Source organism: Penaeus chinensis, chromosome 36 (assembly GCF_019202785.1).
Source record: "Penaeus chinensis breed Huanghai No. 1 chromosome 36, ASM1920278v2, whole genome shotgun sequence".
Lineage (NCBI taxonomy): Eukaryota > Metazoa > Arthropoda > Malacostraca > Decapoda > Penaeidae > Penaeus > Penaeus chinensis.
The window spans coordinates 11,065,488-11,077,987 of NC_061854.1; the positions used below are offsets into that span (position 1 = coordinate 11,065,488).

The 12,500-nt window shown below is 36.0% G+C and overlaps 1 protein-coding gene across 1 annotated transcript in view; it reads left to right on the plus strand.

Moving 5' to 3' along the window:
- Positions 1–12,500, plus strand: part of LOC125045143 (transport and Golgi organization protein 1-like) — a 13,769-nt gene that overhangs the window by 271 nt on the left and 998 nt on the right. Inside the window, exons 2-13 of the mRNA XM_047642271.1 lie at positions 2,590–2,667; positions 3,277–3,423; positions 3,874–3,963; positions 4,396–4,467; positions 5,184–5,411; positions 5,689–5,787; positions 6,088–6,317; positions 6,437–6,538; positions 8,876–8,972; positions 9,202–9,343; positions 10,688–11,422; positions 12,445–12,500. The exon at positions 12,445–12,500 is cut by the window's right edge and continues 998 nt beyond it. Of these exons, the coding sequence (XP_047498227.1) occupies positions 2,590–2,667; positions 3,277–3,423; positions 3,874–3,963; positions 4,396–4,467; positions 5,184–5,411; positions 5,689–5,787; positions 6,088–6,317; positions 6,437–6,538; positions 8,876–8,972; positions 9,202–9,343; positions 10,688–11,422; positions 12,445–12,485 (2,061 nt within the window). The 3' untranslated portion in view covers positions 12,486–12,500. The remainder of the gene's footprint in view (positions 1–2,589; positions 2,668–3,276; positions 3,424–3,873; positions 3,964–4,395; positions 4,468–5,183; positions 5,412–5,688; positions 5,788–6,087; positions 6,318–6,436; positions 6,539–8,875; positions 8,973–9,201; positions 9,344–10,687; positions 11,423–12,444) is intronic.

Sequence of the window (12,500 nt, forward strand, 5' to 3'; positions counted from 1 at the left end):
TTAGGAATATATATATATATATATATATATATATATATATATATATATATATATGCATATATATTTTCTTATAATTTCACTAAATAGTATAAGTTTTGAATTGTGCTGTAAGAACTGGGCTCCTATAGTATATTAACCTGTTGGATCTGGGTGCCATGCTATGCACATGTTGCCCAAAATCTGAGCATTAGGCTTGAGTGGTAATTCTGTTGGGTGTGTGGCATGCAAATCCCTCCACACACGAACACTCATGTGCGATGTCAAGACTCCTTGTCTCCCTTTTTGCAATATTATCTCTTTTCCTGCATATGCATTTTTTTTTTTTTCTTTCTTTCTTTTCTTTCTTTCTTTCTTTCTTTTTTCTTCTTTTTTTCATTTTTCCATGGTATATATTTGTCATTTGATATTCTGGATCAAGAGGGTAATTGACTGCATTCCTAGCACAAATTCTGTATCATCTCTCTAGGTAGTCTAGAAGTCAGTGGAGTGATGATAACAATAAGTAACATTTTGTTATTTATTTTAGATATATGTTTTTATTATTTAATTTTCTGTAACACCATCCTCTGCAAATTAGGGGAGGCAGAAATAGGATCTTGTGCATAGGGATAGTGTCCTTCCTGGAGCTGGCACTCTTCCAGCTGTTGCTCATGGATGGAAATGATGCAAGAGCCCCTTCTTAACCCCTCGATGACGGTATTTGAAATCTCTCGGTGTCATTGACTCGGGAGGCTTCTAGCAACCTTCCTGCTGTTTGGCCCAGGAGTTAGCTACATGTAGTGGAACATTCTGCTCAGCATGCTCTAGCATGTTGTGATACCTATAGCCATTCCTGGCATGATGAGTTGTTTGTTATGATGGCTATAGGGATGGCCTGGCAGATACGGGTAAATGCCCACTGAGTCTAATCTTTCTCCAAGAGCATTGTGTACTCATCAATCCAGCCTTCAAACAAATTTTTCTTGGCTGCTCATTTTTGTCACCCCTGCCCTTAACCCCTTACTGACGGATGGAGAAAATTTAAAAATAACTCTACGCTCTTGAGATTAATGGCAACGAGCGGACTTTGAATGCGGGAGCTCGCTACACCAAGCTGAACCCCCGGCTCATAGCGCTTTGGCACATCGCCGCGCCTGTACATCCTGCACTCCACAGATCGAGCAGTTTGTTATGATGCCTCAGCACGTGGGCCATCGGTATGGGGTTAACCCAACACTGCCAGGTGAAGAAAATAAATAAAAATTCTACACTCTGGACATTAATGGGAACGAGCCGACTTTGAGGGTGGGAGTTTGCCTACATCAAGGCAAACGTCCTGCTCAAAGTGCTCTGGTGCATCACCACGGCGTATAGCTGTACTTCGCAGACCAAGCGGTTTGCTATGACGCCGCTAGTCATGGCCTGGCAGTATCGGGTTAACCAAACTTTTGTATGATGGCATCTTCCTGTCGCCCAAATTTTTCATGACATGACACTTGGATCCAATGGGTTAATGTTAGGTAAGATAACCAATACTTTTCTTTGAGCAAATCATCGGTATCTCATTATAAAAGAGGAATATCAGCAAATTATTGTCTATGTTGAAATATCAGCAAATAAGTATCTATAAACCAGGTGTCCAGTTTGACAGTGCTTATATAATTTTTAGGTGTAGGGCATAAAAGCTGGGGAAAATCTGAATGTTTTTTATTTTATTAGTGTAGATTATTTTTATCATTTAGAAAAGCACCATGCTTGCAATGTTGAAGAATGCAGCACAACAATGGAGTGTTAATTGTATCCAACATTCCCTAGCTTGCAGTTGCTTTGTGTGTTACTTTTTCCCTTACTTTATGTATTTTATTTCATGTGCACTTTTTCATGATGTATCTTGCTCATAAACTCTTTGTGTAATTTGTAACTGTATGTTTAAGACCTTCAGCCAGATATTGGAAAACTACCATATATATATTGAAAATTTTCAGGCCCTCATGAAGTGCAGCATTCTAATTTTATACATATTTATGCATTTTATGATTGATGTTCATTCAAATCTTAACCCTTTATGGATGGGTGACGTGTACAAGTGTCATTAACATACCGCTTGGTCTGTGGGGTAAGGCTGTACACACAGCAATGCACTAGAGCACGTGGAATGGGAAGTTCCGCTACTTATAGTGGACTCCCACGCCCAGTGTCTGGACGTTGCCAGAAATCACCAGTGTTTACGACACTCAGGGATTTCTGATACCTGTCAGCATTGGGTTAAATCAGTAGTTTGCATATTGGTGCACAAATGAAGATGAATAAAGTCAAATACCTTTTATTTGCATACTTTTAGTACAAACAAAGTTAGTGCTACAACAAGACATTTAGCTGCCTTTTTTATCTGACAAATATTCATGGCTGTGGCCTAAACATCATGTTATATCCCTTAGCCCATTTATTTTGTGTTAGATTCTTATTGAATGTCACTGGTTTGGGACAATAGGTTCCCTATACCTGCACTATTAGAAGGAAGAAGGAAAAAAGGATGACAGGGAATCAGGTTTGGGTACACATTATTGTTTTATTTTGCTTTTCTTTTAACCTATGTTTGCATGACTACAGTTGGAGGAAGTGGCATACAGACTTTCCCACTCCAGTGGAGATATGACTGAGCTAAACTCTGAACTTGAGCTTGTTAAGGTGAGACAGTTTTTTTGTTTTGTTTTTTATCTCTCTTTTCATTCTGTGTGAAAAAAAAAAATTGATATATCTTGAAATTCTTTGTTTTATATGAGAGACTTCTTGTTTTATTTGTTTTTTGTATGATACAGAAGATACTTATTTGAAACTATTTTGGAAAAGGAAGCCTGCATATCCATATTAGCATGAAAATGTCTATCAGCAAAATTGCTTTTAGACCTTGATTATTTTTTTCATACCTCTTTTTTCATTTGTGGGTTTATAATGTTTATAATGTTAATAATAATTTCTCTTTTGCATGCTACTTGATGGATGATTTATTGATTCCTTGGCAATATTAATTTAGGCAAGCCTTGCACAAGCAACTCAGTTAGCTCTAGCAACTGAGGAACACCTTTTAATTGGCCAGGAAGAAGAGTTGTTAGGCAAAGAGCCGTCTTTATTGCCAGTCAGTACTCTTAGATTTGTATGTATGTATTTATAGCACAGTAGGGTAATCATATTTATAAACTACAAAGGCAATTTTTCTACAAGCTTTTTGTAGTTAAGAGAATTACCTAAGTAACTAAGAGGTTGCTAGTTTGTATGTTATTTCCTTTTATTCTGCAGAGTAATTACTCTAGTGATAAAGAACAGCTTGAGGAAAGAATAATGCAGCTGGAGCATGAACTTGAGGAAGCCACAACAAATGGTCTGGAGATGCATAAAATGTTGTCAGAAATGCTCTCAACACAGAGTGATGCAACAGCTTTCCAGGTATGTTATGAGGCCTTTTAGGGCATGGAGGTTTCCTCCAGTGCTGCTGTTGACACATTCTTCAAGATTTTTTGTTCAAATTTTATTTTTACTGAGTAATATTGATGTACAGTCTAAAAGAAACATTAAGGAGTCAGTGATCAGGTAAAGCATTAATATGTCCATAAGTTTTATATAGATGGTAATGGCAGTTAAAATTAAATAGATGAAAGACATATAGTGAGCTATTGTAGAATATTACTTTTGTATCAGCTTTGCTTTTATATTTAATTAGATAATTTTTGAAAGTTTCATATAGATAATTTTTGAAAGTTTCATATATTTTGTTGATCAATAAATGGTACCTGTATAATAATTGAAAAGAAGAGAAATTAAATTGTTTTGCCAGATTATTTTCTCTGATTATTAGAAGGGGTTCACTGTTTATTTTAACCACTGAATATTCCCTAGGCATCTGTCGACCACCTGCAGTCTATGTTAGATGGACAGCGGGAGAAAGTGGAGACCCTTACTTCCGATTTAGCCTTGAAAACGCGACTGGTAAGTTTAAATTTTTTTTTTTTTTTTTTTTTTTTTTTTTTTCAAGAACATTATATGAGATGATAAGCAGTTAATTAATTTAGAATTTCTATGTAGTAAATTCCACATATGAAAGATAGGAAATGGAGATCAAATATAAGGTAGAGAACCAGGTAGTGGAAAAGGTGAATAAAATGTTCAGTCATGAATCAGCAGGATAGGTTGTTCTTGATTCACATAAAGTAAATGTGTTACTGAAGGGAGTTATATTCTCTAGTCCAGTGCAGAATAAGTAATGTTTTATTTAATTTTGTTATTTTATGTGTTTATGATAAACATCTCCATATAAACAGCATGTTTAAAAGTTTACAAGTTTACCAGGATAATAATTTTTCACTTTTTTTCACCACGTGTAAATATCATTTCTGAATTTGTACCTTTCATGGTCCTTAGAATGAAGAACTGCACACAGAACTTGCTGCTGCCAGAGAACGTGCCAACAAACTGGATTATCAGGTCGAACAGGTAAGCTAAAGAATGTTTCTCAAGCAGGTGTTACCATAGGAAAATATCTTTGTTTCTCTTATGAAATTGTTAACTATATTCTGTGATTCATATTATTTAAGTATGTATGGTAAACATTAAAGTTATATTTATTTAATTATTGCAAAAGTCGGAGGAAGAGGTAAAGGTGATCAATTAAACTCTTGTCCTTTATTAATTTGTCATTTGACAGCAATAGAAAAGTACTTTATTTGTTTGAAGAGCTTATCTTTAGAGATTTTGTAAATTGAGAAAGGTACATATTATGTCTTTACAGATAGAAAAAGTACATAGGACTTTGTCTAAAGAATGTGAATCTTGAAAACACATTCACATGCATGCACACAAACATACATACAAGTATACATACAGGCCTACACATATGTACACGGACATACACAGGCATATACAGACATCCATACGCACACCGACATTCCCCAGCACCCCAACATTCAGTACACACAAATACCCCCATTTCACTCCTACATACATGTTTTTTGTCACAGTAATAATAGGTTTAGAGCTTCTGTAAGAGTTTTGAGAATAACCTTTTTAATATATCTTAATTTAGTGGCTACAATTAGATAAGCTGATGCAGAAAAATAAAAAGACATTTTGTATTAATGAAGAAGGAAATTGTCTAATTTTTATGAGTGTTATAAGAATTTCTGATTATAATTCTATTTTCCATTACACAGCTAACACATTCCTTGGAGGAGTTGACGGGGGCCAAGGCAGAAACTATCCAGAAACTACAGGACGAAGCTAATCTTGTTCACGAATTGAAGAAAACAAATGAGGTACTAACAGAACAAACAAGCAACTATGACTCCAAAGTGGAAACCCTGACCAAAGACCTCGAGGAACAGCGGGACACTATCTCCAAGTTGAGAGAAGCTATTGAAACAAAGGAGTCAGAATTGCAGGTGTGTATTTATATATATATGTTTATATATGTGTGTGTGTGTGTGTCTGTCTGTCTGTCTGTCTGTCTGTCTGTGTGTGTGTGTGTCTGTGTCTGTCTGTGTCTGTGTGTTTTCATATACATCTATACATACATATACTTATATGTATATATATACAATAATATGAATATATACATACATATATTTGTGCATATATATAAATCTATATACATGTATATTTACAAATATATTTACACACCCACAGTTGCAACTAGAATAAAAAATATATTTTTCACAGGTCTCAAAGGAATGTTTGAAGCAGCTGCGACTGACATCAGATGATGACCATGCTACCCCAGATGAAGAAAAATTATCAGCTATATTTGATGTCATTAGGGTATGAACAAATATTTTTGTCTCGAGTAATTGCTGAATTCCATTATTGTTTGTCCAGAATTTTCCATTACTGGATGATGCATCTTACAACATGTATTGTTCTTCCATCCATCTTAAGCTTTCTTTTTACACTTGGACTATTCCTGTAGTCTGTGCTCCTATGTGAAAGTTTCGGGTGCTGGAAGGATTAGACAATGTTCAACACGAAAAAAATGTTTATAAGACAGTGTGACAAATTGCAGACCTACCATGGCTCATCCTCAAAAGATTTACCCATCTGTCGATTTTGTCATTTGAACAGGTGAAGGCAGAACTGCAGAAGGTTACAAATGAACGCAATGACTTACAAGAGCAATTGGAAGATGCAGAAATAGCTCAGAAGAACTTGGAGGAAGCCATGGCTTCAATCCGGTCTGAAGTGGCAGGGATAAGAGACCATCATGATCTTGCTGTCAAGGAGAAGGAAGAAGCATTGAGTAAACTGGCTGTGTTGTCTCAGTACTTTGAGGAGAAGGAGGCACAACTTACCAAGTAAGTTCTATGGTCTCTTCTCATTTTATGGCATAAGTCACATACTCAGACACTCAAACAGTAGACATGGTTATGTTACTGGAAATTTTTAATAAGTTGACTATTTTTTCCTGTGTCAGGGAATTGGAATCACAAGAGGGTTTGAGAGTTGATGCTGAAGGCTCTGCAGCTGCTGTTGCAAAGAAGATTCAGAATTACGAACTGGAAATTGCCTCCTACAAGTAAGTATAATTTTCATATACATAATTTAGTAGGTTTAAATTATGATGATATCTTAAGGAGTGTTTTGAAACTCTAAAGGAAACAAGAAGAAAGATCATGATTTTCTCCAAACCATATCATCAACAGCTGTAAATATTTGTTTTATTTTTATTTCATTTTATTTTTTAAATTTTGTATATATATTTTTTGTTAATATATATATATTTCCATGCTGTCAAAAGGAAAGTAAAATCTAAGAGAGGTTACTCAAGATCAGTAGATACTTTTAGCCTCTCTGACCTGTCACCAACCACCGAAAATGTTCCTATGTCAGATGAATTTAAAGTGGAATGTGTGAGAGCCAAAGCTGAGCTCAGGCGACAAAAAAGGTGTATAGATACAGTACCTGAAACCTCAGGCGGAACATCTTCACAGCAACAAGCTTCTGCATCAGCTTATAGAGCCTATGTAGCTCATACCTCAAATGAGGAGTTTGATTCATCAATTTATTCATCTGCTGCTAATATTCACAAATCTCAAATAAGCACTTACACCCATGATTCTGATGAACATGTCCATGATTCAAGCACTTCAAGTGGGCATTCATATGCCTCCGCTGCCCTGTCATACCCATCTGTTGATACTGCATGTCTTCCAGCTTCATCATTTAACAGAACTTCAGTTACAACTAAAGTCCATTCAGATAGTCAAGCAAGAGTTTCTCCTCCAAACTTTTCTCAAACTGCAAATGTCAACTTTTGTGATTTATCCTCAGTTGTAGTCACTGAAGCACATCCTGCCACATTTGTTGTTACATCAGATAGAGGGATCAGAGAAATGCCCATTATGTCTATAAGTGAATCAGAATCTGACTTAAGAGACTCTCCTGCTTCTGATGATGTTAAGAGCAGAGTAGCAGCAATGCGTATTCTTTATGAAGCAAAACAACAAGGAAGAGCAATAGCAGAAATGCCCTCTACAATACAGCGGGATTTAAAATCTTCTAAAGGCGTGATGGGAATGAGTTTGAAAAGTGAGGCACCAGTGAGACCAAGGCCCAGGGGGTTTACAAGCATGGATTTCTCCACTCATGACAGTGGTTTCAGCTTCACCCAGGAAAAAAAGTAAATTATTGTCAAATATTGAATGTACAGTAAAAATTATTTGTGATTTCTCCTTTGAGACTTAGTACTGCATAAATGAATTTTGGTATTCCAAGTTATGAAATGAAGAATCAAGTAATTTCTTAAATGGTATACAGCCTTTCAGTATTGTAGTTTTAGACTATGTATCTGCTTAGAAAATCTGCCATTCGGTATCTAGTTACATTGAAGATATACTAATTTTGTATTTCGGTGATTATGAATATATACACGTATCGTAACTCTTTGCTGCTTTATTGAAAAGTTGTTTTTAACCTATTGGATCCGGTTGCTTCATGGCAATCATATGGTCCAAATTACTGGCATTATTAGGCTTATGTGAGCAGCCACTCTGAAGGGTACATGCGAACAATCATATGTGGTGACAAGACTTTATGCATCCCCTTTCCAATGTTATTGTCTCTTTTTATGCATAAGCATTTTTACCTTTTTTGCCATTTTTTAATGTCTATATTTGTTATTTGATTTGCAAAAATAATAACAATAAGTAACATTTTCTTATTTGTCTTTTTTTAATATTCAATATTCAGTTTTCTGTAATACAATCAGTGCCACGTATCATGGCAGCAGAAATAGGATGCTGAGCATTAGAAATGGCATCCTCCCTGGAGCTGGCACACTTATGGTCATGGCTTATGGACATTACATTTCACATTCGTTTGTCATTGGAAATAATCCAAAAGCCCTTTTCTATATGCCAAATAAATCTAATCACGTGGTGAGTCTTTCCCATCACCCTGGCCTTCAGCCAAAATGCTCACAATGATAAGTTTGCATCACCCCAGCCCTTGGCTGGACTTTACTATGATGGCATGTTACCATCACCCCCACCCCTCAAGCCAATTTTTTTTTTGTGACATGATGATCATGTCATCTGGATTGTAGGGGTTAAAAGGTAAAAGAATTTCAAAATGCATTTTGTAGAGTCACTGTTCTTTGCCCCCCACCCCCAATCCCAGTTAAAGATGTAGTTAGCACATGTGAAATGGTATTATTTTGAGTTAGAAAACTTTTGTTATAAGTGAAAGATTAAAAAAAAAAATCATGTGTTATTTTTATGGGCTATATTAAATTCAGTGTCATTATTTTGCAGAACACAAGTGAATAGTCTGTGTATGGAAATCAGAGAAAAATGTACTTGTCATTTGTCATTCACAATAAGAGTATAATGTATATTATGTTGTTATTTTTCAGAACCAAACTGGATAGTCTGCGTAAGGAACTTGAGGACCAAGAACAGTCCTACAAGTCTCAGATTTCCAGTCATGAACAAAAGGCTCATGATAATTGGGTAAGTGGTAAAGTAGAAAATATAGATCGTTATAATTTCTGTTAGATATTGGAAACCTCTTAAACTTTAATGCACTTTCTCTGAGATAGCATATAGTAATAAGTGCACTCATAATGTAGCAGGGTAAGATCGTTGATGTTATACTGCAATATTGCTTGAAATTAAATTTTCTCTGAGAATGACTATGCTCTGGCAAGTGAATAATAGTGCTGCCACACTATTACTACAGGTGCAGGCCAGGGCAGCTGAACGGAAACACGAGGAGCAAAGGCTGGAGAATAATCAGCTGAAGAGTCGCCTCGCCATGATGCAAAAAGAGAAGGAAGAATCACAGCAGCAGTCCATTGGCATTATAAAGCCTACAGCTAAACGTTAGTCAAATGTCATTGTTATATAATTTTTCAAGATTGTGGTGAATTCTTTTGGTATGTTATTGATAATAGTAGAATTGTTATAAATTTGTATTGGTAAATATGGATTTCATGTTATTGTTGTTCCTCAGCAATTTTACAATTTTTTTAGTATATTTTATGGTGATCTCGGTAAGTTACCATTTAAGGGAATATATATATATATATATATATATATATATATATATATATATATATATATATATATATATATATATAATCATTGTATACATAATATAATCGTAACAGTATCTGATAGCTGAATTCACACTACCTGACACTAGCCTCTAAATGTAATTAGTTTCAGGTGGCAGTACTGTATTACTAATCCCAGAGCGTGTGTATTCAGTTCCTTGTATTATAAAGTATTGTTAGATGGTAGTCTATCTAAGCCAGGTTGGTCCATCTTCCTTGATAACCTGGGTCAGTTTATTAATGGCCATATGAGTTGAGGGTCTCAAACTTAATTCCTTACTAATAAGATGAATGTGATGAAAAATGTTGTCATTCTAGTAACCTAGTGTTACTTCACTTAAGGGCCAGTCACATTAATCTTTTCTGTCCAGGGATCCCTTTACAGAGCTGGATGCTTCCCTAGCTGTAAATGGATCCAAGATGAAAATCCCTCCACAGTACAAAAACACCATGTCGGTATTTCATCCCTGCTTAGAGCTGAAAGATATTGCCGAAACAAAAACTATAGTATAATTACTGGTAAACTCATTACTTAGAATCTTTAATCAAATGATTATATATCATGATAAAAACAAATTTAATTATAAAATACAAAAATATATTGCATCGAACAATGATGTCTCTTTAAATGTTAATAGTTAGTTTGACTAACGAACAAAAACATCAACCCACTCCGACACTCCAAATATACGGAGCTCTCTTCGGAAGTTATTTACTTGTGGAACACCAGTCATAAGGATTATAAAAGCAGGAATTTGAAAAGAACATTAATGGATGAAATAAGCGATGAACTCCATCATGAAGTAGCCCGTAAAACTATCCTCGATGGAAAGTGTCATTGTTTACTGTTACGAACACTAAACTGAAATGATGGTTCTCTCCAAAGGAACACTGAGCGATCCTATCTGGGGATCATAGGACAGAATAGACTAGTGTGACCTTTGCTTTAGAACCAAAGTTTTTCTCTTTTTCCAATGAATAGGAAAAATCATCTCATTCAGTTGGACCACCCTGACCTATGCTATCAGTAACAATTCATAATTTGGTACAGCAATATCTCTGGTTATTGTAGCAAGGCATATGAAAACAAGTTTTGTCTTTTCCCAACAGGTGTAGATGCTAATGGTTCAATGTCATCCCCTGGACCCATTTTGGATGGTATGGTGGATGGGAATCATTCAGGCCCTCCATCTCTCCATCGCGAAGTAGACTCTCCGCCCATTCCTCCTCATCCCTTACATGGTCCACCTCCTATGTTGCCAATGATGTTCCCCCCAGGAGCTCCCCTTCCCCCAGGAGTGCCTCCACCCCATGGCTTGCCACCTGGAGTTCCACCACCCCCACATGGCCTGCCCCATGGGTTGCCTCCTCCATTCCTCCCAGGAGAACCTCCATTTATGGGACCTTTACCTCCTCTCCCAGGGGGTCGTCTCCCACCTGCAGGTGGGATATCTTCCCCTCCATTCCGTAGATCAGGATCTCCATCATATGAACATCGAAATGATCGTTATTCTCCCCGAAGTGATAGGTCACACTTCTCAGATGGGAGGTATTCACCCCCAATGTTGCGGCGTAGACCACCTTCTCCAGATTCACACCGGAACCGCTCTCCAGATAGAAGATCTGACCGTACAAGATCCCCTGACATGCGTTCTGATAGAATGAGAAGATCACCAGATTCTCGAGGAGACCGCCGCTCACCTGACCGCAGATCAGGTAGACGTTCTCCAGACAGACGCTTCGCAAGATCACCTGATGGTTATGTTCGGCATAGATCTCCCCCACGTCATTTTTATGATGACCCAGAATATATTGATGATCCAAGGTTACATGCACATCTAAAAGGTATGCATTTGATCTGTAGCTTCTTATTACCAATGGATGGCACTGTTGCTTTGGTCTCTTCTTTTCATAGAAGATTTACCAGAGTTAACAGTTCCCTCTTGACGTTATTCATTCTTAATTTCTTTACTTTTATTTTCAATTTTTGCATGCTGCAATTCATAGGAAACAAAAAGTTCAAGAAGCTATTCACCTTCTGGCAAAGTGTAGACACAGGAGCACCATCAATAAGCTTTTCAGACTCTGAAAATTTGGATGATCTTGATGAGGAAGGTACCACTGTAGTTCAATTTGTGACTATTGAGAGGCAAATATTTGTTTAACTTTCAGTGTATATATGATTTAGATTTATAAAGCAATATTAGAAACTATATATACACACCCCTCCCTATCTCCCACCACCACCCTCTCATAATATGTGTTTTATATTATTATATTATAAAGTAATTCAATTACAGACTAAATACTTTGTAATTTCCTTACTGAATTCTGTAGACAGTAATTGCTTGAGATCTTGTTAAATAAGGCAAAGAAAGCTTGGTAAGCTAAAAAGCTAATATAAACCATTGATATTATGATATGAAATAGATTAGCAAATTCTCAATGTTAATGATAGTAATCCTGATATAAGAGGAAAGATTTGTAGTAGCTATTGTAAATATATATTTTTTTATACTTTAGTATGCTTTTTGGTATATTAATGATAACTAACTTTCAGTATAGTATGTTTAACTCACAAGAAGGAGAGTGAAGATTTTTTTCCTTTTTCCTTTGTTTTTTTTCTTTCTTTCTTTCTTTCTTTCTTTGCAACTGTATTTGACATCTATTATTTTGCAGACATATTTGTAAATTCTGTACTAAATTCTTTATGAGTTAATTGCTGATATCATTCATGATAAAAGGGAGGTTTGTTTCGACTTCATCTTGGATAGAAATATATGATATTCACATGCATGTCTTTGTATAGTAAACTTCAAATTTCTTTGAATGAATAACAACTTCTACAGGTACTTTTTCTTTGACAGGAAAGAAGACCTCCACACCAGTAGGACCCAGTGATCGATGAAGGAAACAAGATAGC